We start from the raw sequence: 22,355 nt of genomic DNA, 5'->3' as shown, positions 1-22,355 counted from the left end.
AACCAATAAAAATAGTCTTTTCAGAAGCTGATTCTAGAAAGTGGGTGAAGAAAAGCCAGGAAATGCATATTCTGCAAAACTAGGTAATTTAAAGTTATTTTTCTGGTTTACAGTATTCAGAGAATAAAATGTAGAAATGCAGAAAGTGCTGTAAACCTTGTCAGTATTCCTGAACATTAACATTTTATGTTATTCATTGCAATTAGGGAAAACACATTTTACTGTAAAGTTCTCGTTGCCAAACATGATACAGATGATGAGACTCGCATTTAGAATGACAGAAAAAATGTAATCTCTCTGCTATTATCTTTAGCAAAATTTGCCTCTCAGAATAGCAACCTGAAAGCTAATGTAAGCCATCTTCATGCCATGCGAAGACCCATTAGACTCTGATGGTTTCAGATCACAAGTAAGCAGCTGTTCTGTAGACTATTTTAGACATTTAATTTTTCTTTATGCTGCAGCATTAATGTGTCAGTATGTTACACAGAACACGCATCCACCACATGGTTTTGTGCGGAATCATAAATGCTTGTAAGAGAGATTTCCACTTTGGATTCTTCACAATTTCTTATGTGTCTTATTTCAGTTTACACAACTACATAATTTAGTGCAACTAAAATCCAGGTGTAGACAGTGTTCTAATGATCTATTGGTTTGAGATAATGTTATCCTGGGGACTGCATTTTACAACTACAACCATTTTAAGCTAAATAATACCATTTTAAATCAGCTTATTTGTGATTTATATTGGATGTTACTGTTCCTCTTTAAAAACATTGACAGACTCACCATGTTTCTCCTTAGATGAGGAAGATGAAGATGATGTAGTTGCACCAAAACCATTAGTTGAACCTGAGGAAGAAAAAACGTTAAAAAAAGAGGAGGAGGAGGAAGGTACAGTTCACTTCAAGGCATTCTGAATGTGATGTAAAGGAAGGCATTGATAAATTTTAAACTTATTTTCTTTCCATTAACTTGAAATTATTTTGATTTACATTTTAACAATCAACTAGCAAAAATATAATATGTAAAAATGTGTTTAAAATCTATGAATGTTGGGAAATTTTCAGCATCATGATAAATACTCTTTTTCTTTCTTGGAAAGACCTGATGAAAGTATGCAGTCCAGAGAATGTACATATAATTCTTTTCCAGCTGCCCCTCATGAACTTACAGAAGAGGAAAAACAACAAATTTTGCATTCCGAAGAATTTTTAAGTTTCTTTGACCACTCCACAAGGATTGTCGAAAGAGCCCTTTCTGAGCAAATCAACATTTTCTTTGACTACAGTGGAAGAGACTTAGAAGACAAGGAAGGGTAATGTGAATGTTGAATACTTTACTGTGAATGTGCAATATTGGTAACTGAAAAAGTGATCCAAGGCTAATATCTTCTAATTGCCTTAATAGAGAGATTCAAGCAGGAGCAAAGCTCTCCTTGAACAGGCAGTTTTTTGATGAACGTTGGTCAAAGCATCGTGTCGTCAGTTGTTTGGACTGGTCATCTCAGGTAAAAAGCAGTGCTTACATGAAACAGTTATCTTTGTAAATTCTGCTACTTCTATGAACTTGACCCTTCTATAAGTACAATTGATAGGGGCTCTATTTCTAAATGTGTTCCTTACATGTTCCATAGTTTGCAAAAAACAGAGCTGTTAATCTTTTGTGAAAAATAGCAAAAGGTTTGTGTTATGAAGAAAGTCATTGACCTATTTGTTTCTGTTTTATGGACTACTTTGTAAGAGGTTAACTGTAGCTTCACTAAAAAAAGCTCACTTAAAAATACCTTTTTTTACATTTAAAAGCAAGTTATGAAGAACAAGACTCTAATGTGTATGTTAATAATGTTTTATGAGCAAAATTTGAAACAGTTACAGTTTTAACTGACAATTTCTCATTTATATATAATGTCAAGTGACTTCTCTTGTTTGGAGTTTTTTTTAACCCTGTTTTGGCAAAAGTCAACAAAGATTCTAGGATTATCTGGACCATTAACTAGTCATCTTGCTTACTTTGAGTCTATTTCACTTATTTTCCAGTACCCAGAATTACTTGTAGCCTCCTACAACAACAATGAGGATGCACCTCATGAGCCTGATGGGGTGGCCCTTGTATGGAATATGAAGTACAAGAAAACTACCCCAGAGTATGTCTTTCACTGTCAGGTATGACTCTGTTTCAGGAGGGTAAAGGTTTTCTGTTGATGAACTTGGACATGTACCTTCCTTAGCTTATCAACATAATGATTTCATTGGGCTGGCATTCACTTTAACCCCATGTATTTGCAAATGGATGTTGATAGCTAGAGATTTCTGTTTAGAAACATTATTCTATTTCAGAATTTCTGACATATTTCAGAATTCAGTCTTGCTTGAGAACTGATTTTAGTCTTTTAATTTATTTAAAAAACAAAACAACCTTCTTGTGTAATGGTTGAACCACAAAGGAGGTTTGTGTGTAAGGGGGTTGAGTGGGATTGTATACTACTAGATCTTACTTTACTGAATAAAATGAAGATGGCCTGAGGAGATGGAGCAAGGATGAAAACTGGAAACATACGCGTCAAGAAAAGGTAACTATTGTATCAAAATGGATCTGTACGTTCTCTAACAAAATGACCGCAGAATGTGGCAAAACTTTATTAAATATTGTGCATTCCTGGGCCTTCCCTTGCTAACAGACTATGCTAGGAGGGATAGAAATGTATACATATGAAAAAAAAGAACTTCATTTTATGAATACAAATAGAAACTAAAAGACTGGGCATTCACAAAGGGTTTGTGAATCCTTAAGTAATTAGACAGTGAAATAGTGTATCAAATAAATCCAGGCAAACAACTTACTCTGATAATTGGTCCCCTTTGGTTTTTTTATAGTTTTAGACATAGCATCATTGAATGGTCATTTTTGTGTATTTTGTTTGTTTGTTTTCTTCCTTTCAGTCAGCAGTGATGTCAGCTACATTTGCAAAATTTCATCCCAATCTGGTGGTTGGTGGCACGTACTCAGGCCAAATCGTGCTCTGGGATAATCGCAGCAATAAGAGAACCCCAGTGCAGAGAACTCCACTTTCGGCTGCTGCTCACACGGTAGGGGGTGAAAAGTCTTCAAGGGCTGTTCCCTGTTGAGATGTATTTAACCTCTAGGAAGCTCTGTCCAGTGTGCTTGATTGATAATGCTTAAATGTTTATGTCCATATTTTTCCAATGCTGTCACTGAAGCATCTGGCTATTCATAAAAATCAAAGTGTCAGAAAAACAAGTATCAGTTCTGTAGGGGAGTATTCTTTGTACTTACTATGATCAATTTGTTATGCTTTTTTAACAAAAAAGCATGGTGGAGTTGTATATTTTACTGTATATTAATTATACTAGAATTGGTTATTACTTGGAAATTCCTTTTTCTGATAGTATTTTACATTTCTTAGCACCCGGTGTACTGTGTGAATGTTGTTGGGACCCAGAATGCTCATAATTTGATTAGTATCTCAACTGATGGGAAAATATGCTCTTGGAGTTTGGACATGCTTTCCCAACCCCAGGTAAGGTAACTTTGGATATATATAGTATCTATTCCAGATGAATATTTTGTAAAAAACTTAATTAATCTAAAAAGTATTAATGAACATTTTCCCAACACACAGAATTATACTTAAAGTAGCTTGACACATACTGGATAAAATATTTCCCCGCTCATGGAATCAAATATTGTCTCTTGGTCATTTTGTGTATTTTTGTTGCACTTGTGTTAGTGGTAAACACAATTTTAATAAAAATAACTTTCTTATTCCTGCCCAATTATGTAGAAGTAAAATACAAAAAAAACCCCTACTACTGAGATGTATAAATTACTTTGTAGATGTTAGTGGTTCTGTTTGGCTGGTTTTAAAGTAAGTTGCTGTTACTTTCGTTACAGGATAGCATGGAGCTGGTTCACAAACAGTCCAAGGCTGTGGCTGTTACTTGTATGTCCTTCCCGATTGGAGATGTCAACAACTTTGTTGTTGGCAGTGAAGAGGGCTCAGTGTACACTGCGTGCCGTCATGGCAGGTGAATACACACTTTTGTTATTCAAAGGAGATAAAAATAGTGAAAGGATAAGTCCCTGCATGCTTTACACTCCTAAAATTATATATAAGGCATGTTTGCTCCTTTGTCTTGAAGGAGTTCAAAATAGCTGTATATAAATTCCAGTGCATGTTTTTTCCTGAGTAAGATCTTCATTAAAAATGGAAGAAGTTGGAATATTGAATTGGTTCTCTTCTGCCCTGTGTGCCTAGGAGTCGTTTGTGTTGATGAGGGCAGTATAGGTCACTGCAGTTTTATTCATTTGAATTGTAGCAGAACATTCCAAACTTCGTATCGGTTCTGTAGATAATTGTACAGTAACATCACGCACAAATCTTAAATTGGCCAGCCTTTCTCCTGCTGTTCAATCTATTTTGAAATTGTCTGACTGTATCTTATCAATTGCTTTCTTAAATATAATTGAGTGTCCAGGTTTCATCTCAAATACACATCACCCTTGCTGCACAGCTTTTTGGTTCCAAAATACCCCAAATTGTATCACTTTTGTGTAACATCTTTCCCATCTGTTCTCCCCCTTCTTTTTCATTGCTTCTGATAGGAGGCTATTAGGGATGTACTGTTACTGGTTTGTGTCTGTACCTTGTGTCCCTAAGGTACTTGCAACTTCTGTTAAGTCAGTGGGAGTTTCATGCTCATTCCTGAGGACTGGATTTTTGTTCTTTGTATGAATGGAAGTTTTAGCTATTGCTTGGAGAACAGTGTAGCCAAATGTGGGGGCTGGTACCTGCTGAATTAGTCTCTTCTTCCTGTGGCATATCATGGCACTTAAGGTTAGCAGGAAATACATGTTGAAGTCGTGGTCCGTATTCAAGCCTGATCTTCTGTGATCCGTTCTGATGAAGTCTTTTGCAGCAGGGTAATGTCCATACAAAGCAGCAAAAAATCTTCTTGTGCCTATATTTAAATTGCATTTCAGTGCTATCTCTGTCTGTAGATGTATGGTTTCCAGATAAATTAACCTTGGTTATATATTCTAAAACAGCAAAGCTGGAATCAGTGAGATGTTTGAAGGACACCAGGGACCAATCACAGGTATCAACTGCCATGCGGCAGTTGGACCTGTAGACTTCTCACATCTTTTTGTCACCTCTTCTTTTGACTGGACAGTAAAGCTTTGGACAACTAAGGTAACTTAAATAGATAGTTCAGTGGTTTTCTTCGTAGTCCTTGACACAAGGTGGTGCTATAATGTAAGCTACCTCAACTTAAGTCAACTGAAGTCAAATGTGTGATGCTCTCCAGGTTCCTAGCAGCAGTCCTGCAACGAGGAGACAGCTGATGAACAAAACTATAGTTAACAACATAAAGCTTCGCTTTCAGATTGTACATCATTTGTATACTTCTGATCCATTCTGTTCATCCTTTTGCCCTCTGTTATCAACAAAGATTACAATGTAAAATCATGTTGTAAAATAAGTTACTTCATATTATGCTTAAGGCAAATGTTTTGCTACAATTTTGTGGAGGACTAAGAGCACCAAAATTTATGTCAGGTAAATTCAATGAGGCTCACAATTGAAATATCTGTCATTCCCATTGCCAGAATTACCTCTTTCGCTGTTTGTTTGATGTCCTGAGGAATGCAAAGCAGATGAAGCAGAGTTAGAATCTCCCAGTAACAGCCTGAAGTGCTGTCACTGAATTATCATTGCCTTGATTTACAATATTATTAACGCATTACATTTACAATCTCTTACAGTATTGGCTTGCTACTGATTGTTTTATAGTAGCAGCCAACTAAAAGGTTGCATGCTTTGCAAAGCATCCCTTTAATAATGGCATTAATTTTTTGCTGATTTTGCTGAGACATTTTTTAAAGTAAGTAAAAATGTGAATCACTTTTTGGTTATTGCTGATAATGCTGTTCAGAAGGTCTGTATTTTGCTTTACCCCTTAGCTTTGTAATTTTGAAGTGCAGAGTTTGGGTATTACATTGTTGTGTTTGCTTTTTTCAGAATAACAAACCTCTCTACTCGTTTGAAGACAACTCAGATTATGTTTACGATGTGATGTGGTCTCCAACTCACCCTGCCCTGTTTGCCTGTGTGGATGGGATGGGCAGGCTTGACCTGTGGAATCTCAACAACGATACTGAGGTGAGGCAGTCGGCTTAATAGTCACATGGAGCTGCAAGAATGTTTGTACACTTCAAAAAAAGTTCAGGGGTTTACCATAGTGGTTTAGTTTGGGTTTTGTTGTTGTTGTTGTTTTTAAACATTCTGTAGTTTTAGTAGTTTCTGCATAATAGGTATCAGTCTTTTATAACGGGGTTTTAACTGAAATGACTCCTTATAACAAATAACAGTGGTAATTAAATTGTTTTACCTGTAACAAGAGTGCAAAACATCTTTTGGTGTAACACTGATCCATGTTGTGATAGTGATTACAGATGTCCCCCAGTATGGTCTTGGCAGCCTGTAACCTAACAGTGTGAACAAAACTGTTACCCACACACCACCATTGCTCCTATTGCCATATTTCTATTGCCATAGTAATACTGCAGTGAAATGGTAATTTGTTTCTAAACTTAGATAATTTTGGGTTTTCTGGTGTGAGTTATAAACTTAATTATATTATAAACCTTTTCAAAGACTTACTGGAGGTAGGTGAGAGGACAAAACAGACAAATATTCAGTACTTAAATTTCATCTTTTTTAAAGCTGCATACAGAATAGCATGCAATTCTGTAGGAGCATGTGCCAGCCCATGGCTTCAAATTGGAATCACCTGGTTCTCACTTTTGGACAGGATTTGACCTGCCAAAGCAGTGGATTTCATCCCTGCCCTCTGTTGTAATCTTCCGTGAGATCCCAGGGCCCCCTTCCTCGCTGTCTGGCTGAACACATGTGTGCCTCCTGTCTCATGACCAGAGTGCTGATGTGCCTTTGATAGAGCATGTTTGTACTTTGGCCAAGGGACAGAAGATGTGTTGGTTTGGTCATGTCACTGCTGATAGTTTAAGGCCACTGAAAGTCTTTGAGATCTGCATACTCTGCCACAGGTGAAATGTTGGGCGCTTCTTAGGGAGTAGGTGTGTTCTGTAATCGATAGCTTATGGAATCCTCCTGCATTTTTAACATTGTGTTTTAAATGGATACAGGTGCCAACAGCAAGCATTACTGTGGAGGGCAACCCTGCTCTGAACCGTGTGAGATGGACACATTCTGGGAGAGAGATTGCTGTTGGGGATTCGGAGGGACAAATAGTTATCTATGATGTGGGAGAGGTGTGTATACCATGTATTGTGCAAATATATTACAAAACACTCAAGTTTCTTTAACTTTTATTTAGCAATGTGCTTTTAACTTTTTTCCCCTGTAATTAGAGGAATAAGATTTAATTTGTATATTCAAATTAATGTTTCCCTTTGTGTCTATTTTAGGTATTCTGGCATAAATTTTTAGTATACTATCTGGCAGCCAATCAAAAAGTAAAAGCATTATTGTAAAACTGATGAAATAAGATGAAATAATCAATGCTTTTCTTTGTAGATATTTTATCTTCTTTGCAACTGTGGTACATATGAATTCTGACCATAGCTTGAGAAGTACCAAACAAAAATTGAGCAGTGAAGCAGTCTAGACTTCATTCCTGTAGGGAAGCTGCTGCTATTGAAAGCGTGTGTACTCCAGTAGTACGTAACTGGATGAGGATGTGGCATTAGTATTCCTCTTTGGAGAGAGTCTCTCAGATGACGATGTACAATGCAGCTTGTAACAGGATCATTACATACTTAAATACTGGCTTATTTTATTCTTAGTGAGAGCTTTTGGTATTCAGACTATTTTCATTAAAAAAATTTTACATTAAGTAAAGGCAAGTTTTTCTATTGGAACCTCTTGTGAACATTACTTGAGCACTCACTCAAAATGAGCTCATTTTTTATTTATCAGTAGGTTTAAATAACATTCTCTGTGTCAACAGCAAATTGCCGTTCCTCGCAGTGATGAGTGGACTCGATTTGGTCGAACACTGGCAGAGATAAACGCTAACAGAGCTGACGCCGAAGAGGAAGCTGCAACCCGCATACCCGCGTAGATCTGTAAAAACAGGCAGCAGCATTGACTTTTGAATGATTTGCAAATCTTAAACGTGTAAGCATGTCTCAGTTCAAATAATAGCTTAAGGACGGAATATATGGATTCAGCTATGGACTTCGAAAATGTATTAAGATCACTGAAAATCTGATCTTGCATTGTCTCTTTTTATATATATATTACAAGCACATTCTTGGATTTCTGTAACTTTTAATACAGTTAACTTTGACTTTGCAGGAAACTTCTTTTGCTGAAACACTAACCTGATGTAAATTTGCGGTTGGGCTTCTGAAATTTCCACTTTGTAACAGTATCTACTTCTGAAAAGTAAAAGTTCTGTTTCTAAACTAACCTTTCTATATTACACTGACTAACCTTCATTAGGTAATAAATCTCTGCAGCATTCTTTAATTTTGAACTCTTTAAATTACCCATGGATATGCATGCATATGTTCCAAGTAAGTTTCATTGTTTATACATAGATAAGCCCCAGGCTCCTGTAGTAAGTAATATATGTGAATAAAAATTTGTCTGTAGTTACAAACTTCTTCGATAATTGGACCTGAATTAATTAAATACATATTTAAAACCAAGTTCTTTTGTTTAGATTGGTGCATTAAAAGGTGAGACTGATTAATAAATAAATATTATATGAGCACTTGTCAGCTGCCCTGCCCCCTAATCTGTGTCCCCTCAGTGGTTTCAGAGTAGAAAGTTCCTGGGAGCTGCTGCTTTCATTTTACTGCACATACCACAGAGTTTTCTGCCCCAACCTCCACTTCCTACCATGGCAGTCAAACAAAAGGGAAACAAGCTACTGTTGTGAAATTTTTCTTTTCCAAAGGATAAGGAATTAGATTTTATTTCCAAAGCATGATGATTTGCATTCTGTCAACTACAGACTTGCTACTAATTTTCCATTTCAAGTTAAAGAAAGATGTTTTCATTACTTTTTAACATTTTTATTGAAACAAAACCAATTAATGGCTTGAAACAGAATGGTTCCAATTTCTGTGAAAGCTTACATTTTTTGAGTACATCTTTCTTAAGACGTTTTAAGACGTTGTCTTTCTTAAGACAACGTTTTGCATCAACACTGGTTTGGGGTTTGGGGGGAGGGAATTGTTTAGGATTGTTTTTTAGTAAGTATTCTGACTTGTACTAATTAGGCACTAAACTAGTATTGATGCTTTAACTTAGGACTCTAGGTTTGTTTCTGGTATTAATCCACTACAAGCTTATAGTTGTGCCATAAGAGCTGTTTTATGTGCTTAAAAGTAGGAAATAGGTTTATATTCCTTAATCAGCTTTATGTTGACAAGTAGTCTTATTGTTTCTTCATTGTTTAAATTGGGGTTTTTTTGTGTTTCTCCTTATCTCAGTTCTGTTACAAGCAGTTCAGAGACACAGGCAGTTCTGTCTTCAGGAGTTTCTCTTTTCCAGTGGGTTTGAAAGTAAAATGTATTTAGGTCTCCATTGTTGTTGGCTTGTCAAAAGTCCACCTCTTTTCAATGCGAAGTCTTGCTGTTCAGTTTGGCATTTACCTTGTATGTTTTCCTCAACCTCACAACAGCGGCTGGCTGTTCCGTTGAGAAAACACGTGAACCAAATAAAGAACAGGCACATCGTGATGATTTTTACCCCTCAGGCACAAGAATTGTTAATGAGCAGAATGTTCTGCTATCTGGGTTGTGGGTTTGTTTTTGGGGGCAGAGGGGGTGTTGTTGTCTTGTTTTTGTTGGTTGGTTTGGGGTTTTGTGTTTTTCTTTAGTTGTTGGCTTTTTTCTGAGAACTGTTAATTCTCATTTAATAATGTATTTCCTTCAGACTTATATTTTCAGCAATCCAGTAAATAAGACTTTCTTTCAATGGATTGTGGCATGAACATATAGGTCATATGACATTAGTTTTAGGTAATTTCAACCTTTCAATAATTTTCAACAAAACTATTCTGTAGTCACTCCGGCTTGTGTTCCTCCCTCTCAAAATAGTTGAGCACAGGTTAAAAATGGTGTAAAACCCATACCTGTAACATTAGGAGACCAACAGTGATGCTAGATACTGTAAATGACCATCCTGGGAGCCAGACTGTCCAGTTTTGGACCTGTAAGAAATACAAATGCCGTCTTGCATTGTAAAGTCTCCTGAGGTGTCAGTCAACAAGCTGTGACTATGATTAAATGCCAGTGGGTCCCAACTATTTTTGTCACTATTTAGAAAAGCACAGAACAAAATACATGGATATGGGAGAGAGCTCCTGGGAAGCCCGTCTCTAGAAAATGGCACAGAACTGCTGATTCTTTAAACCAGAAGAGAAAAAAAAAAAAAAAGAATACAGGAGGCCTTCTACTAGGGTTATATATATGCATGTTGCAGAACAGTGATCAAATTCCCAAATACTATGTACTGTAACGTCTAGCTCACTAAATATTATACAGCACCAAAAGATTTTTGCATCTTGCCAAGAGGCCAGAACTGAAGGAGGGCTTGTCTGCATTTGTAGTGTTCAGTTTTTAAGAAGCCATTTCTATGTAAGCTGACCAAAACTCTTCATATTGGCCTGGTGTCACCTGAGCAAGAAAATAATAGAAGGTCCAATCTGTTTATACTGCTGTGATGCTCTGTACTCTGGGGCGTTTAACCCTGAAAGAAACATGTAAAACTAAAGATAATAGGTTGTTATTCTTCAGTAAGCAAGGCTGGAAACCCACTCATCTCCTCTCTGGCTGTAGGGGTAGGACTATTTTTCTTCTAGAACTGTAGAAATCTAGACTCTCCTCTTTCCTCTGAGATTTTTGCATTTAAAAAACACATCTGATAAACTTTTGGCAGACACTAAGTCAGAAGTAGTTCAAGCTTTTCCTTTCTCCTCTAACTTAGCAGTCCACTCAACTGGAAGTCTAAACAATCAGGTTTGTATTTAAAAAGAATATAAAAGTAAGTCTTTCCCCCTGCAGAATGACCTGATCTTTCAATAATAAAACAATCTAAAAATAAAGAGAATGTCTTCTTTCTTTTTTTTTTTTTTTGGTAAAATGGTTTTCCACTCTGGAAAAAAACACTGAGTAATAAATCCTGTAAAATTTCTTGAGTCAACTAATAACTGGCAGATATTTCTCTGTTTTTTAAATATGCTACCATAGAAGTAAGATCTATTACAGGTTTAGTATTACCATGTATTTTGAGGAAATTCCTTGTTACGAAGTAGTGCTGCAAAAATAAAATCTTGCATATGCTCATCCAATTACTGTCTTCTCTTACACTTACTTGCATTTTAAAACCTTTCCTGTACCTAGCAGAGAACTGCATCCTGCAGAAGCTATGTCCTGTACTGGATGTTCATTAAATGGGCGCATCTAATCTTAAATTTTAATCTGTGATCCATAATCTGTGGAGGGAAGAAAAAAATCACACAGGACTTCTTCCATAAACACAAAGAAGTGACTTAAGTGTTTTTAAATATTTTATTGTCACGATTGTTAACAAAACACCTTCAAAACATTCTGTACATGTCAACCATTTTGAACTGCAATGCCCCTTATATAAATGTATGTGTATAGATGCCATGATGTCTCTGTACAAAGATGTACAATATGTACAGTAACATTGAATGCAAGCTGTGCAAGGCAAAGTCTAGGTACAGATTCATGCCACTGGTTAAAACAAGGCATAGAACCACTGCTTCAATCAGTTCCTTGTGTGCAAATAAACAACTGCAGGTATGTATTAATATTAGAAAGGAGTAAATAGAGTTGCAAGCTCAGTTCAGCTAGAACATGCAGCTGACTGCAAAAAATACAGTACTACTCTCCTGAACTTTTCCCACTGCGTTACTTTGTTAGGTCGAAACATCTTTTCCGGGTTCAGCTGCTACTTTTTGCTTGAGCTGAGTGATGCCAGATCGAAACTTCGGAAGATACAAACCGAACTTATTTTCTATACCAGCAAACGTAGCTGTAGCAAGTCTGTATCCACCTATGTGATCAGGGTTAGCAGGAGGAAGATCTGAAATTCGAGATTTTGGGGTAGGTTCTGATCCAGAAGGTTTGCTGTTTGAAAAAAGAAAAAGAAAAAAAGCCTTTCCTTTATTTGAAGTCTTAAGTCTGAATAACTCTATGAAATCTAGACTACATACTTTAGGCTTTTGTGTGAGTATGGGAGACTGTCAAAGCTGACCTTAATTAATTCACTGCTATGGTCAAGTTCAGACTGCTACTTAATGGAAAATCAAGGGCAAGACTGAAGTTACATTTTTACTGATAGCTTTGTAAATTAACTTCCAGTGACACAGGGAAAATGAACAAAATACCTTGCTACAGTGGAAATACAAATTTTATGTGGTGTATTAAAATAAATATGAGATGGCTCTTTATCTCCTCATCTGCTTAGAAGTAGCATGCAAGTTTCAATTATATAAGGATGGGATTTTTTGCATACTGTGATTTTAAGTACAGGTGCTCTTAAGTCACCGAGTTTAAGTGGTCCCATAAATGAAAAAAAGATGTCTTTTTTAACTTGGCTTTTTTTTGTGCAAGCTAAAAAGCAAATATTTGACTTACAGGCCTCCAAAATCGACGTAAAACCATCTCTGCAGAAGTTCGTAAGTGACCAGAGTAACACCAAACTGGGGTGAAGATCTGAACACACGAGCTGTTAAATATTACAAATCATAGTGTCAAGGGAAGAAAAGAATTTCTCAGGAGCGAAGCTGAACATTTTTAACAAGATGTTATGTTCAGGATCAGACCTTGTAAATACTGCTCTAATTTGAGTCCATAACAATGCAAGTGCTAATTTGGAGATTCGGGGTCTGCCTTAATATTCAGAATGTGTTTCTCACCTCCAGCTCCCTTCCAAAAAGCCGACGGGCCTTCTTCCCTTAGGATCTTGCCAAAGCAGTCAATAACTCCGCTGTATGTTGTCTGACCAGCGCGAGCTGCCACTTGCAGTCTTGTCTTGATGACATCAGCAGGGGTTACCAAAGACGCAGCAGGCACACCTTTTAGAAGAAAACCACATTTAATTTGCACAAAGTGTCTTGTAAAAGATGGAACACTTCTAACTGAAAAATACAACTGCAAACTTTAATATTTTTTGCAAGGATCAGACATGACCAAAAGTGCAAGTTCTTACATTTGATATATAATATAAGCTTGTGTGTGGTATGATAGTTTCGAGTTTCTTCTAAATTTAAAGTCTATAACTGATAGTAAATAAAATAATAGACTATCAACAGCAATTTTCTCAACGTCTTCTAGAGGTCTGTCATTAACAGTAGTTTCAAAAAGATAAGAGGCGTTTTTAAATTCACACAAAGGCTATATATGTAATAAGCAATACCCATGACTAAAATTGCTTGTGCAGCCTCACTGTATTTGCTAATACTTTACAACATATTTTGTAAATTACATAGATTATTGATTTGGGAACTCGAATCCTACACACCCATTCATAAGAAAACTACTACTTAGGACACTTGCTCTACAGAAATCTGTCTGTACTGCTGTCTGGACTGTTCTGTAGGAGAATAGATGCTGCTTACTTCCGTAGGCAAAGCCACAAACAGACTGAGGACAAGGAAGGTGTTTTACAAGTCTGCTTGGTACCAGCAGCGTGAGATTAGCCAACAGTGATGGCAGAACAAATCTCCACTTCCAAGGCACCACTCTCAGCTTTCTAGTCAAAGGAAAGGAGAAAGTTTTCAGAAACGTACTCCACAGTCTGTGACTGTGTTTACCTGAGAGATTTCTGAATACTTCTGAATACTGTAAAAACTTCATCCTGTTACAAAAAGGAACCATCTTCTGACTTAGAATTTTGAATTGATTTTGATTTCTGTTGAACCTTCGCAATTGGTTACTACTGAATTAAAAATATTAACAAGTTGCTGATCTGCCTAAGTGATCATAAACTCTAAAGTGCTGCTGGCCACTTCAGGAGGTTTTAAAAGAAAACAGAAGCAATGTAGTTACACCTACAAGTACACACTAATAGCAACCATAGGCAGATTTTCCTTTACAGGCAGATGCATTCAGACCAGGTTCTTCCCTCCACTATGTGTGCATAACCAGAATAGAGCAAGCAATCAGGAATTTGAAACTTGCAATTCAGAAGGGCAGATTCATGTACACACTATGAAACTAGGCCCACAAGATTTACACACATTTCTAATAGGTTCATCACTTAGTATGAGTGACCCAGAAACACATGAAGAGAAGCTGCGAAGTTTACAATCTAAAAATAAAGAGAGTTAAGTCTTTATATGAGATACAAGTTAAATAAGATTTGGATGTGCTTCTATGAGTGCAGTAAGCTAAATAATTTGCCATTTCTGGCAGCTTTGCATTACTTGAGAATAAGCTGGGCTACAAATCTGTTCCTGGTTTCTTGGCAGGTCTCTCCCTTCCCTCTGGCATGAGGAACACAGCAAGTGGCAAAGAGCAGGTGTGGCCAAGCTCGGCATCAAGTCCGGTACGGGAAACTGTTCTTTACACACAGCCGGCTCATGACTGATGTACAGATCGCGATTCCTTAAAACTGTAACAAGTCACTGAAGGTCTGATCAGCCCAACAATGTTTGTAAACTGCACAGATTCCAACACTGAATCATTCACCATTGATAGCCTGAAGATACCTGGTTGTCATCCCAGTGATTTAATCCTCAGCAGCGCAGCATCTCTGTCTGCATTTTTAAATATCCACCCCTACAGTTCTTACGTCTGGTATTTTTATACTGCCAGATAGTAAAAAAGACCTTTTTATCACAGCTGCCTATTTTCTTTCTACTTAACATTTTTGAGACGCCTTAAAATATTTAAAATTTCAGAGTATAATACCTTAACTTCACCTTCTTTACAAACGAACGCCCTATTTTTAGCAAATACATTTAAACAAAGTTTTTTCTCAGTAATTCAGGAATCCAAAACTAGATAAGTCATTTTCTTCTTAGCTCTTATGATCTCTCATTTAATGTTCATCAAAGATTCAAATTAGCCTTCAACTCTGAGAGCACAGTAACAAGTAAAACCCCATTGAGACAGACAGATCAAATTTGACTACAAGTTGCTGAGCTGCATTACGCTGTTTATCCACATTATGCAAATGTAATTAGCTCTCATCAAAATTACATTGCCTCCCACTAAGGATAACAGTGATCAAATTTAGATTAAATCAGATACAATGGTATAGTACCCTTCCTTTAGTTGGGGCTACTGAATGAATATTAAATATTGCTCACTAAAAGAAAAAAAAAGTTACTTCTGGAAAACGTTCTGCAAAATTACCTGCAATGGCTCCAGCTGTAAGGAGATTAAGCCCTCCCACATGGCCATTTTCATCAGCAAGCATCAGTTTACTATGAGCATAAACAGGAAAGTAGATTGCAGAAAAGGGAATGTCTCTGAGGAAACATGCTTTGGCACCCTGTCACACAGAAAAGAGACATAATACAAATAAATTTTGTAAATAAGGTTAAAATCGATATCCAGCAAGCAGCCTGATCCCAGGAAGTACTAAGTCCTTTGATCTACCAGGTAAATAACACAGAAAATAAAATGTCTTGGGAAACAAGAGATGTAGGTTTGAACTTGAAAAAGAATAAAGCACATCTAAATTCAGTTTCTAGAATGAAGAAGATGCAAGGTTCCTGTCTAATTCCAGTAACCAGTACATAACATCAGTACCTAGGATAAATGCCTTTTATATAGTGTATGTCCAAATGTGATGAAGAGAGTGAGAAAGGTCTGTCCTTACGTCTGCCTGACAACAACGCACAAGCACCAAGCAGCAAGACAAGTCCTTGCGTGCCGTTTTTCCACCAAACACAAAAGCACTACCAAAATAGCAGTGAGGACTGTAAGACGTCACACTGATCTCCACTGATTGTCACCTGGTTGACTGAAGAGGCTGCACTGGACAGTCAGCAAAAAGAGGGAAACCACCACAAAATGGGAGCCGTTTAGTAAGGGGAAGATACGGAGAAACAAAGCAATGGCCTATGATAATATTGCAAGGAGTAGCTCCTGGCCACAAACTGGTACTAAATAGCTCCTTAACAGAACTTTGCATGCTGTAAAAACAGTGGAATACTCATAATTAAACATATCTAATATTCTTTTAGTAACTTCAGTCATCAGTCTGTTACCAATTAAAATAACTCCCTCTGTACAAAGCTCGAATAAGCCCTTACATATCCAAACACCTCACGTGCATGCCCTGAAAGCATGTATGTTACAAACACAGGGCTCCTTCCCCAAATACCCAACTGCGAGACTCCAAGCCAGATGCCTCCATGCAATGGACCCACCTGAGGCCAGTCACCCAGCAGTTACATTAACAGACAGCACACATTACAAACCCGATTTTGCTTAAGTAGAAGACCTGATAAAGTCATTCCTTTCATTATTTTCAGTCAGATAGTTTATGCTCTAAAATGAGTTCTTACAGTTATTCACAAGTGATAAGGCAACTCTAAGGAACAGCAGAATTTTTAGTAAGCTCAGTTGTTTAATTACTGCAAACTGAAATGCTAATCTTGTCTCATGTACCAGAACGCCTGTGATCTTCACGAAATATAATGGTCATGAATTTCATCTACTGAATTCAAACCAAACGCTTCAGGTCTAGGAGTAAATTTGCACATTTTTATAGTATTATTGCAGGTCTATGGACAAACCATGTAAAACTATGTTTTGTAAATACAGAGCTCATATAACTGCTGAATTTACGTATTACCCCTTGCACTGGCAGAAGATACAGGAAGAAATACTCTTCCTGGTTTAAGAAAACTAACAGCTTCTGCTCCATTACACCTGATATGTAATGATGGTAGTCAGTGTACCTGCGGGGAAGGAATCTGTTGACTGGCACTCTGCTGCAGTACAGTATAGTGTGGGCTTTTCTTGTCATGGAATTTGTTATTGACAAATCCCAGCACTTAGACTCTTAAAAAATCTGAATATCTACTAAACTCCACTACTGTTTCACTCTCATCAAATTATTAAGACAAAGAGAATATCCTGCTGCAAAGACAACAATAGGGATAAGAGAGATTCAAAACAAACATAAGAAAAACACACAGGGAAAGCCAAAGAAACTTTTCACAAACCCCACCAAATGAAATGATCAGTGCCAGAAGCCAGCAGGTCTGCAATACAGGACTCCCTGCAGCTTGGCATAAAAGCCCAAAGGACAGAATGGGGGAGTATTTTTTGTATCCCACTGCCATTTATATAGAAGTGGGTTTTCTTCAGTTTTCCACTGTGGAGTTGCCCTGCAGGAAGAGATTGGTTTTAAATTCAAAAGATGTCTTTGTTTTTAACAGTCTTTGGTTCAACAGTGTAAAAGTTTAGCATAAAATGTAAAACAATGAAGCCATTCAAAGCAGAACTACATACCTTATAAAGACCAAGAAGGCCTAAATCTTTTATAACAGAAAGGGCACTGACTCTGGGTCCTGTAGTAATTTCTCCTGCTACCTGCAACCGAATCTTTACAATCTCCAGAGGATTAGTGAAGATGACCTGGGAAGCTCCTGCCTGCAAGCCAAAAGAAAAAGAAAGTAAACGGCATTACTAGAGCATGTGATGACATGTTGACTTTTGCAAGGTGCTGGGTGTCTTCTTGTCTCACTGCACTGGCTGATGCTCTCATGGAAAAATACAGGAGACATCTTTTAATAAAGCACCTGTCCGGAAGTTAAAAGCCCCCAATCAGAAATCATGGGTTTGTACGAAATAAATTTTCACATTTATATCTTCATAGTCCATTCTGTCTGACTCTGCTTTTCTCCTTGACACCACTTTCTAGAAGTTGTGGCTGTGTTTAAAAGTCTATCAGGTATTACATGAAATACTAAACTAAAATAATGATTAGATTTGTGCTACTAGAGCATCAAACACATATAAACAAGACCTCACATTATTTCAATAATAATTCATCATCAATGTGTAGACATGTTATTTGCATTTAGTGGTGATGCTGTCTAAAAGGCAAATTTGCATTTAATGGTGTAATTTTAAATTAGTAGAAAAGATGTTTGGAGTTTTGTTTAGCAGCCTTTAATTGTCTTAAGTGGAAACAAAATATAAAATTTAAATAGGAAGAGTAACATTTCACAATATGATACTAGACAGAAACAAGAGTCATATCTTTCTCTGAGCCGAGCATTACAGATTTTACATGCAGGAAATATTCCATTAGCAGTGCTGAAGGACTATCTTGCAAACTTCCCAGCAAGAGCTCCTTCACATTCTACACTTTAACCAAAGACTTTCAAATATGTTTCAGATTTCTCCCGGGTTTGCTGTAGGCACTACCATTCACTTCTGGAGAAGTGTGTGGTTCATCACAAAACAGCTAAATTTTACTAAGCTTTCTTTCTCCCCCTCTTCCTAAGCCACCTTTTTTCATTTCAAAATTAAAACCACTTCCTTAAAATTTATGGCATATGACCACTTGAATACAGACAAACTTAAAAAGCATTTCTCCCACAATCTAAAAGCTCCTCTTAATCCTGATGGTATTATCCAAGGCATCAAACTTTAGTGAAGGAAAAAATGCAGAATATCTGCAATTAAAGCCTTTTCCACTTCTAAATTGCCCAGGAAATAAACTCTCTGCGATGCCAGAGGTGTATGTGTATGAAGTAAAATCAATATATGCTACAGCATCTCCTGGACAGCACGCATGGTGTTCTCTGCTAATTGATTCAGAACTAATGAACACCAATCCTTTCTGCCCATAACACAATCTTCCTCTCTCCAGCAGCCCGCAGAATAAACTTGAGACTAGTCCTGAAGCAAGCCTTAGAAGTCAGTAGCTTGAATTATTCTACACTTGAAACAAATGAGCATTGCAAACCTCAGCAGCTCCCACTGAGAATGACCAAGCACTTGGGTAGCACCTACAAGACGGGGGGCATGAAGCATCAAGAGTCTTCACTGATCAACCATTCAACACTTCACTGAACCTTTACTGAGCACACTGCCATCCTCCTGTTGCAAGCCCCATTCATTACTGCATTCAATATCGACATTTAAAATCATAATTGTTATGGCTTTACTAACGCACCTTGACCCAAACAGTGGGAGACCAACCCCTGCATTTGATTAATTATCCCCACTGTAGCAGTTACTGTCTTCAACACTTCCCACTCAAATAATCGGTCCAGGTTGTTAATCTTCGTTTTATTCCCTCACTTCTTCATCCCTCTGACAGAAAATCAAAGCCTACATTTCTGTGGACATTTATTGCAACCACCAGGAAGATCACTAGAACTCCCAGCCCCTCCAAACTGATCCCATCTTCTCTGTGCTTGGACTTACTGCACTGTGTTTACTCAGCCACCTGACACCACTCATGTCCAAAGCCATTTTCAGGCTCCCTTTACTTCTCATCTTGCCTTTTCCTTTCCAGTTCATACACATCGGCGCGTGCAACATGACAGGGCTGTCCTGCTACGCAAAATTCCAATCTCAAGAAAATTTATAAAATTCACATCTGGCAAGTTCTGTTAAAGGATAACAATTTTTTTTTGTTCATAATGTATTAAACAGAAAACCAATTTCAAATGCTTATCATCACCCTACATCATTTTAAAAAATAATTTTGGTAGATAAAATATTAAGCAGAATGCTCTTACTATGTAACACAATGCACTACACAAAAAATAACTTCAAATTTAAAAGCTAAGCTAGAAATTCACTAAGCTAGAAAATCACCAGCAACCTGCCTATTAAATATGCATTCTTTGTTTACATACATATGTGAAATTCCATTTTTTATTTTGAACGTTATAAATTAGCGCGTCCCGCAGAGCAGCCAAAATAAGTCTTCCTATTTGCCTAACACCCACCATAGAAACACAAATAGGCCATTTCGTAAACATTTCTATTTTCTACCCTGAAGTCAATCTTCCTGCAATTAACATTCTCCTCTCCTAGGTGCACAACTGCCTACCTTTCTGTCAAAATCAGCAACAGCCCTCTCTTGATACAGAAATGAAAAGAGAAGACTCTAAACACATTTTCATAATTTAGTAGCAAGACTAATTAAATTTATACCGTCACAAACGGTATATGGTTAATACAGAATTATATATTACGACAATATTAATACTAAAATATGGCTTGATGATCAGGTTATTGAGCAAAATAAAAGGAAAACCCTAACATATGCTTATATTATCAGGAGAAAACCATTTGAAAAGCCCTTTAATTACATTATCACGTTGAGTATTTTCAGTGTTGAAAAACTTCTCAACAGGCAGCTTTCCCAAAGAGAGCCATAACTGTCAAGATGCCCAGTTAAATACCCCTGTTAACAACATGTACTTCTGTTCAAGTCCTGACTTTTCACACAGTTATGCCTGGAGCTCAGCAAAGTTTTCTGCACAGCAGTGATTTGATTCCTGTGAAGAGGAGCACTGAATTCAGTGGAGTTGCACGAATGAGTGAGATCCTTAGACGTATCACAAGTACAGATAAGGCAAGCATTGATTTTAATACAGGACATGTTAACACAACAAAGCTCACTTTTTCAATGAGTAAAAATAACGTGAGGGTTGTTTTTTGTTTGCTTGTGTTTTCTTTTGAAGACTTGCCTCTCTATGTGATGAAGCATGTGTGAGGCAGGGGACAGTGCTGCCTGGGGAGCAGAGGAAGAGCTCCCCACAAGAGGAGGCAGAGGAATATGGCACAAAGGATCTCCAAATAAAAATGTACCGGCAGCATGCAGGGTTGCAATACAAATCTCCATGCTCCTGTGCAAATCACTGGCAATCATCATCATTCTTTTTCAAAGTATCTTACTTCAGCTGTCAGCTATGTATGTTAAATACACATGCCTATGTATATACACTCGGAGGTATAAATTGCAGTCCTTGAATTTCTTTTGGAGAAGGTGCACTAAATCTAGATTTTCCCCCTATAAAAACCCCTCTTCACACATAAATTACAACAGACACTTTTAAAAAGGTTGACAAATTTGTTTCTGAATGGAGGTTATTCATACACATCAAAAATACCAGTAATAAAAGCTTCTACTTAACCTTAATGTCATGTAAAATAACTCTACAAGGAGCAAATAAAGGAACTAAATCTGACAGCAAAGGTTATGAGAGAAAAGATGTAGTCTGAGATCCCACAGCAAACGCCCCATGACATGCCAAAGGCTGAAGGAAATACACAAATGACCCTGCAACATGAGACCTGTTGCCCTTTCCAATTCCACCCGAGAGGCAAATGCTACAACGGGGGAGAGGCCTATTTCGAGCCCTTCCTTCCTTCCTTTCTGAAACCGCCACATCCTGGACCACAACTATGTCCCATCCAAGCAGCTAAAATAAGATGTTACTTAAAACAGTCTGGTTTAAAAACATCAAAAGAGCTTGTGCTTCTTTCTCAAGGCAAAGCTGTCATTCATGCACCTACAATAAGCTTCCCGTCTCTTTTACTAAACAATCATTTTTTCCCTCCCTTTAAATGTCCACCGCAGAGATACAGAGAAAGCAGTAAAGTTTAATTCTGCTTCTAACTTTATCTGCTTAAAGTACATTAAAAGTATTTTCAACATTCTGAAGGAGAAGCAGTCTGACAGATATAATTCTAAATTTTTGTGTTTGTTAAACAAAACCAGTGACATTTAAAATTATTTTTTCAAAAGGAAATATTTGACACATTCAATTTGCCTGATAAGCCTATATATATGTTTGTAAGTATGTATGTACATATGTATAAATACGTATGAAAATTATTTTTACAAGTATACCAGAATATTTAGCCTAAATGTTAAATTTAACATTCAAATATATGAAAGTTTTTAAATCAGTGGGAAATTTGGACCTCTCTGTGTATATATGTGCAAACACACACACAGAGGCACATATCCCAACCCCTAATCATCAACAGATGCATTGCCTACACCTCCCAGAAGGGTTCTTAGACCCCTTCTTTCTGCCTGGCACCCCACACCCTCTTCCTCCCTGCAGCACAAATCAAAAGCCTCTTTCTGATGAAACAGGATTCACCCATTCAAAATGCCAAGCACCGTGCACAGTGCATTGATGGGAAGTATCCATTTCTCCCTGTGTAACTCATCGGGATTACAGCTCAGAATCACAGAATCTTTGTCTACTGTTAACAGTGCTTACAAACGATTTACATTGCATTAGATGTCTGCTTCAGCATCACTCTCCAGCCGAGGATGAACTGTTGCCCTACAGCACCTT

The 22,355-nt window shown here is 37.3% G+C and overlaps 2 protein-coding genes across 5 annotated transcripts in view; one reads left to right on the top strand and one right to left on the bottom strand.

Moving 5' to 3' along the window:
* The window catches only part of DYNC1I2 (dynein cytoplasmic 1 intermediate chain 2), a 28,147-nt gene extending 19,426 nt beyond the window's left edge, over positions 1-8,721 (top strand). For all 3 annotated transcript variants that reach the window (XM_082055228.1, XM_082055226.1, XM_082055227.1), the window contains 11 exons: positions 808-897; positions 1,159-1,321; positions 1,414-1,513; positions 2,043-2,168; positions 2,946-3,092; positions 3,431-3,544; positions 3,919-4,052; positions 5,074-5,218; positions 6,047-6,187; positions 7,192-7,317; positions 8,016-8,721. In XM_082055228.1, coding sequence (XP_081911354.1) covers positions 808-897; positions 1,159-1,321; positions 1,414-1,513; positions 2,043-2,168; positions 2,946-3,092; positions 3,431-3,544; positions 3,919-4,052; positions 5,074-5,218; positions 6,047-6,187; positions 7,192-7,317; positions 8,016-8,129 — 1,400 coding nt within the window. In that variant the 3' untranslated portion in view covers positions 8,130-8,721. The remainder of the gene's footprint in view (positions 1-807; positions 898-1,158; positions 1,322-1,413; positions 1,514-2,042; positions 2,169-2,945; positions 3,093-3,430; positions 3,545-3,918; positions 4,053-5,073; positions 5,219-6,046; positions 6,188-7,191; positions 7,318-8,015) is intronic.
* Positions 8,722-11,578: 2,857 nt separating this feature from the next.
* SLC25A12 (solute carrier family 25 member 12) overlaps positions 11,579-22,355 on the bottom strand; it is a 49,962-nt gene continuing 39,185 nt past the window's right edge. For both annotated transcript variants that reach the window (XM_082056500.1, XM_082056499.1), the window contains exons 14-18: positions 17,524-17,664; positions 15,412-15,550; positions 12,969-13,127; positions 12,688-12,778; positions 11,579-12,177 (exon numbers count right to left, since the gene is read on the bottom strand). In XM_082056500.1, the coding sequence (XP_081912626.1) occupies positions 11,967-12,177; positions 12,688-12,778; positions 12,969-13,127; positions 15,412-15,550; positions 17,524-17,664 (741 nt within the window). In that variant the 3' untranslated portion in view covers positions 11,579-11,966. The remainder of the gene's footprint in view (positions 12,178-12,687; positions 12,779-12,968; positions 13,128-15,411; positions 15,551-17,523; positions 17,665-22,355) is intronic.

This window comes from Streptopelia decaocto, assembly GCF_964273445.1.
Source record: "Streptopelia decaocto genome assembly, chromosome: 6".
Lineage (NCBI taxonomy): Eukaryota > Metazoa > Chordata > Aves > Columbiformes > Columbidae > Streptopelia > Streptopelia decaocto.
This window is presented reverse-complemented; position numbering and strand designations above follow the sequence as displayed.